At 36.8% G+C, this 6,839-nt stretch overlaps 1 protein-coding gene across 1 annotated transcript in view; it reads right to left on the bottom strand.

Moving 5' to 3' along the window:
- Positions 1-5,288: 5,288 nt before the first annotated feature.
- LOC122668004 (chromosome transmission fidelity protein 18 homolog) overlaps positions 5,289-6,839 on the bottom strand; it is a 33,932-nt gene continuing 32,381 nt past the window's right edge. The window contains exons 22-23 of the mRNA XM_043864518.1: positions 5,836-5,941; positions 5,289-5,467 (exon numbers count right to left, since the gene is read on the bottom strand). Of these exons, the coding sequence (XP_043720453.1) occupies positions 5,414-5,467; positions 5,836-5,941 (160 nt within the window). The 3' untranslated portion in view covers positions 5,289-5,413. The remainder of the gene's footprint in view (positions 5,468-5,835; positions 5,942-6,839) is intronic.

The following is a 6,839-nucleotide window of genomic DNA, read 5'->3' as shown; positions in this document are numbered from 1 at the left end:
GTTACAGAAGAGAAGAAAGTAGATAGCCTTCTAACATCAGATAACAGCACAGCAGAATGAGTTGGGGGTGTGCGATTACGATCAAGGGTATATGTCACTGCTTCTTTATAATCAGACTCAATCTATACTCGAGTATTCCCCGAATCGAAGGTCATCCGCAGTGCAAACCAGCATTTTTTTTTTCAAAAAAGTGGAAAAGATATAATATAATATTATAACATTTGGAGAAAGAACGCTACCTAGGCGTGGGGATCATTTCGTCCGCTCCTATATTTGGGCGCAGGGGCAGCAAATCGCACCCACTCAGATAGCGTTCTCTATCCCTAAAATATAATAAGACAAAAATCAATGACACATATGATGAGTTGATATATCTAATTTATCCTTTTTCTAAAAAAAAATCAATTCTTTTCTTTTCTTTTTATTTCTTAAGTTGAATATAATTATAACAAAATCATGATTATTGATTATGATGTGGATAATGTATTCATCAAAATTGAACCCCAATCAAGCTAACTTTGACAATTATTAAAAGTATGTAGCAACCAAACCAAACTCTTTAACTGTTTAGATTCCGTTTGGTTTTTTATTTATTTATTTTAATGGGGAAAACCCCAACTAACCAAATGGAGGACTGATCAACAATCAAAATTGAATCGAATTGAACCAAATAATGTATATAACTTAAGCGAACTATATTGTGGAATTACACAATCAAACAGTTTCCACGAAATTACCATCTATGGATTTACGCAATCAAATACACCCTTAATGAACCGATCAATTGACACCCCTAATTTTTTTAAATGGACATGCCAAAACTGTCATTTTTTCTCCCATTGGAGGATGAGAGTAATAGATAAAATCCTAAAAATGATTTTCCATTTACCCCTCCTTATCCCAAACGAGCTGAAAGTAAATAAATTTTAGCTAGTCTTTATCCATGTTTGTTTCACCAAAAAAATATTATCCATGTTTGGATTTTCACCAAAACTGTTAACCCGTTTGGTTTTTCACATTGAAGTCGACTTCCTAACCATTTAAGTGTGCTCAAAATAATGAACAGAGGGTTACAACTGGAATTTCATCATCCTCAACCATCATCAACACGCTGGGCAGTCCAAGTCCCAGTCGATTTTCATGAGGTGAGAGAGTGAGAGTGACATCTTCTATTTTATTGTTTGCAATGTTCGGATGGTGGATTTCCCTTTCAAAGTAGGAGAAAGAACGCCACCTAGTAGAATCAGACATGCCGTATTGCATCCTGACACAGGGGTGTGCAAAATAATTATCATACCTCTGATCATTTTCGGGGTTCCAAGAGTGCGATGATCATTTTGCATACCTCTGTATCAGGGTGCAGTAACGTACACTGCACGAGTAAGTGGCAATCTCCTTCCCTACAAGTCTACATGGTGTGAGTATGACGGATAACAATTCCCGTTCTTGAGAAGCAGCAACAAAAAGCCTTCTTCTTCCCGCATAAGACCCCTCTGGCATGTGTGTGTGTGTGTGTGTGTGTGGCGTGAGCCGTGAGCCGTGAGGTCTTTGGAATGTGCCATGATGTTACCTTGTTGGGTGAGCGAGAGTATTGGTGGTTCTGGTGGATCCAATGGACTACCAATAATTAGTATTATTGAAATTTATATTTTTAATCTTAATCCAAGGTAGGTTTTTCTTGTCCCCCTTTATGTCCCAAGTTTGAACTCAATCCAATCTATTCCACATATTAAATAAAGAGAGGATTTTCGAACAAACGGCATAGATAAGTGTACCCATGAGGTGCGGTAAAACAGTTTCATACATGAGATTGAGGACGACAAGGTCATTTCATGTGAAGACAAAAGATAGAGAGAGAAAAGGTGCTAATGTATCCTCCCCTGGCAGTTCATAGAGATTTTCTCCCTCAAATAAAAGAGAAAAAGATTTCTGTCTGGGAGCACTAGAGCATAGCGTATACTACTGCTCCATTGTGTCTATCTCTCTCTTCTCCTCCCCTGTAATGATCTCTCTCTCCCTTGAGTTAATTAAGGATATCAACTTAATTTGTCCCAATTGTCTTGCCTAATAGAAATAGAATGGAAGATCCAATCTTTATTTACAGATCTGATCGCTTCGTGGGTTTCGACCAACCCCAAAATACTCAGTTTATACTTAAAAATCAACTTTTTCACTTCAGTCTGCTTGAGACCCAAATTTAGGCCTCTAATGTTCCAAACAGCTAAATTAAACATCGGAATGATCTGGAACATTGATTCCAGTCTTCTTTCCCGACCCGATTCCTTCCTTGGCTATCATTTGCATATAACTAGCTAATGCTGCTGGGAATGCCCTTGGCGGATTCTATCTTCTCTTGGTTTCTCATCATGTGGTATATCTAGATGCCTTTTTGGTGAATGGATAACCAAATATATCCTGGATCCAGTTCAAAAATGGGTTTGTTTACTCATTATCAAATAAAATCTTGGCATAGATGAGGATAATGGGAATGTGAATTTGGATTTTTGTGATGATTATGCACTCTCATTATAAACTAAAAATTATATAATCAAATGATAATTATATTACTATGTTATATAGAAGTATAAACTCTTATTTAAAGTATTGTTGATAAAAAAAATATAAAACTTTACAAATCCCAAGCACATATAAAGAGATCTCCATGTTCCCTAACAAGTTGCTTAGTACAAGGAAGGAGAGCCATCTTTCTCTCTCAAAATCGGATAGGAGCTGTCTGCTTAAGTTTTAATGGGATTTTTTATTTCTCTTATTTAAATATAAGAGTAGTTGTAACTTGTAAGTTGCGGAAAAAATTTGGCTGCAACCCATGTTCCTTCTGCTCCCAATAGTAGGCACCAACTTGGAATAATTCCCTTCTCCTTTGGGTTCATAAATATTCCTTTAAGGTTTAATATTTTTCAAATTATTCTTCAAGATTCCAAGTCCACACTTATGATTGGGACAGTAGGAACATAAATGCAACCCAGCCAGCAGCCAAGTTTTGTCTGTAAATTGCAGCTATCTTTTTATTTTTTTTCACTTAAAGTTGCAAAGATAGTTGTAGGTTGCAGCTATCTTTGGCGCATTCTTTATGCCTTTTGGAGGGAGGCGCTTTGCTTTGGAATTAGGTTTCTTAGTAAGGTAAGAATGTTTGTTCTCAAGTCTTATTAGTTATAGTGATGATAATCTTAATGTTGAGTGCCCCAACTGAATGAGTGTTCAACTATCCCTTTAAATTTACCACAAAAAAAAAAAACTATCCCCTTAAATCTTTTCAGGAAGTGTTATTAATAACGTACAATAAAACTACATAGGAGGATAGCAAGATCTTTGTTTTTTTTTTTGGTTGGACGATAGCAAGATCATTTCTTGTGAGGAAGAGAGAGATAGATACAGAAGTGTTCGCGTACCTTTCCTAAGTGGCTGAGGGGAGAGGAAGGAAGTGCACAATGGTTTTGACTTGGGCGAGTCACCCGAGTTGGAGTAATAAACAAACATGAAACCTGATCAAGAGTCATAAAAACTCGTCTAGGTTTATACTCAATAAAAAAAGACTCAGTAAGTTTCACATGACTCACACAAAAACCCTAGAATTTTTATTGTCGTCTTCAATATAAACTCCTTTTTTCATTGCACCTGTAAAGTAACCGTAGCCTCGGTCCCTCTTCGGAGAAAGAAGAACGATGTTAAAAAATTAAGAAAAAATTACTCGCCTGACTCACCAAGTTTTGTAAATAACGAGTCGAATTCAATTATGAATGAATACATATTTACACATTTTCTATATTACCCTTAAAACCATAATAAATTATAGACGATCAGCAGTTGGGGGTAAGGGTTCAATATTTTTCTATAGTCAATCAATGCTCTCTCCCTGTTCCCCACACCCTGCAATTTAAAAAAACGAAAAAAAAAAAAAAAAAAAAAAAAAAACAAACACAAAAAAATACAGATTCTCATAAAGCCATGTTCCTAATCCTACCAGAAGCAGGGGGAGGAGACAAGAGGATGGAACATGCAAATGGGACCAAAATTAGATAAAAATATAAAGGGCCCTATTGTGACGAAGGCTTCAACAAGGGTGGCAAGTTGGGACTTGAAACTAACAAAGGATACCACGTGACGTTTAGTTGATCACGGAGGGCTTGGATCATGCAAGCCAATACGCACAAACTCTTTCAGAGTTTTAGGTCACCACCTAAAGCTACCGCGTGGAAAATTCAGAACCTGGTCAGAAAAGAATCTCTCTATATGATACGACAGCTCATCAGGTATCTCGGCCATGAAAATCCTTGGAGGCTGGCATTGTTCTTCGAAATAGACAAAGCTGAAGCAGGCGCGTAGTGCATTAGATATAACCATTACGAAGCAGAAGCTGCAAGTTGGTTTCCATTTCAACTCTAATCGGTGTAGAGAAACTTTCCTTATGTTCTTGAAGAACAAGACAACAAGTAATAGGACACGTGCCAAAACTATACAAAGATCAGGACTCTTGACTCAATCAAAACAGGGGATTTAAATCCTCTTCAATTCTCCAATGGTGCAGTGTAGTGCAGTTCGTGGTGGAGGGGTCAACACTTGACAAGCACGACATCCAATGGTCTGCCCACGAGAACTTAAAATATAAAAACTGGGTCATTGGAGTTTGGACCATTGGATATCACGCCTGTCAAGTGCCAAGCTCTCAGCCCCAAACTGCACCATTAAGAAATTGGAGAGGATTTAAATCCCAAAACAAGACTCCAAGAGATCTTAAGTGTGGAGAACAGTTTACCAAAGGGTGTATCTAGTGCATGAGCCTCCCATCACTGTGGGGTCTAAGGAGAGTCATAATGTACGCAGCCTTACCCCTGCTTTTGCAAAGAGGCTGTTTCCAGACTCAAGACGCTTGCACCAACCGCAAGGAGCTTGGACTATTGTGGCAGGTCTTGGGATCTTATCCCACCTTCACCCTTCTAATCCTCCAATCTCACTTCTCAATTAAAAATAAATGAAGAAAAAAACTAAGAGCCAAGATATACTATTATGTCATAAACAATTTAAAATAAGAATAATACATCTCGGTATGAGGCCTCTCTCAACAGCTTAGTTTGTTAAATGAGATCTCTTTTTCAGTTAGTTGAGGATAGAAGTTTGTTTATCAATACAATATCATCACAATAAAAGATACATAGGACTAAAACTTTCTCTCTGTTTGTTTCAGTGACAAAAATTTCCTCAAAAAATCAACTTTTATTTATAAAACTTATGTTGAATTTCTTTAGCATTTGTTTGTTTTCTGTCGAACCAACTGAAGCCTAAAGTGAACAATTAAACGGTCAACAAAACTGAGGAAAAGAAAACTCATGCCACAAATTCAAGAACAAGAAGAAATAGCGACTCTTGGTTTATTTTCTTACAAAAGTTTACCTTATCATAGCAGTAATTCACGTATTCTGACCGGCCTTTTTATTGCATTTGTAAAACCCTGCCATCATAGAAGATAAACAATTGATCAAGCAACAGGTGTTTGGCAGCAAAGAAAAGATGAGAGGAAGAAGTAACTAGCAAAATAATTAACTGTGGGTTGAGTAATGGATAAAACTCAAATCTGGTCTCCACATTAAGTCCATTCTGTTCGCTCTTTTGCATCAACATGTTTTTTAGCAGGTATTTGCAATGAATACACTTTATCAGCATAATTTACTTGTAGGTGTAAACAATAGCCTATGTGTAGAAGTACATCTTGGTATTTTTATGCGCATGAATGGATGCATATGTATGTTGCATGACTTGTATCAATTTTTTTGAGTTAGGGATGGAGAATTGAAACCACTATTTTCAAAGGATAAATACCTCATTGAATTTAAATAACAAAGGACGTGAATCTCTCTCTAATGTCTCTGGATTTGGCAAAGCATTCCCAGAATTTTGTGAATCCTTGCTTCCAGATTTCCTAAACCTGAATTCAAAGAAAACTAAAGAGGTCAGAACAAAAACAATCAAGCTCAAGCAAAGTTATATTGGTGTAAAGCCTAGCATGGCTATTCAACTGCCAAGGATAACTTCTATTCAAAGACCACATTCCTGATGATTGATTTTTTTCATGAGATAATACTTGATTCACCATGATCTCGAAAAATTGTTCATGACCAAAATCAATCAGAATTGCGTTCAAGTTTTAAGGGGCAGGGGGTGAGGACAACATGATTTGAGATGTAGCTCCCTATGGGGAAAGCACCACAAGGATCAGGAGGAAAAATAGCGTCTCCTGCATCTCTTCACTAATATAGTGGCAGCAGTAGGAATTTCACCTACATCAAGAAACTGAATTTTCCAAAACAATGAACTTGCATCTATCTTTTAATTTCCTGAATAACCGAGTGACTAGGGAATCTCCTATAGAAAGTAATAGTAAGATATAGTGTAATCAAAATATTCATTTGAAACCACCAATATTTTACTTTATTTTCTAATTGAAATGAAGTAGAATGATAACAAGCGATAAAAGACAAATAAAGATGCAACATAATACCATGTAGAGTTCAAACACAAATACCTATCTACAACCCGTCAATGTATTAAGAAATTGGTTTTCTGGCTAGCACTTATCATTGATAGCCTACAGATGAAGGTCAACAGACAAAAAGGAACTTCCCATATGAAATAGGTTTTCTGGTTTTCTTGTTATGTGGAAAACTGTACTCAAAGCTGAAATTTCCCATATGAAATAAGGGACATTGTAGGCAACATATGGAACATTTTCAGATGCCAACTAAGCTGTCATGTGGCAGATATAGGGGCTACACAGCTGTGTCTGTGCATGTGCAATTGTGTGTTATACTAGGGGGGGGGAAGAG

This window comes from Telopea speciosissima, chromosome 7 (assembly GCF_018873765.1).
Source record: "Telopea speciosissima isolate NSW1024214 ecotype Mountain lineage chromosome 7, Tspe_v1, whole genome shotgun sequence".
Classification (NCBI taxonomy): domain Eukaryota; kingdom Viridiplantae; phylum Streptophyta; class Magnoliopsida; order Proteales; family Proteaceae; genus Telopea; species Telopea speciosissima.
This window is presented reverse-complemented; position numbering and strand designations above follow the sequence as displayed.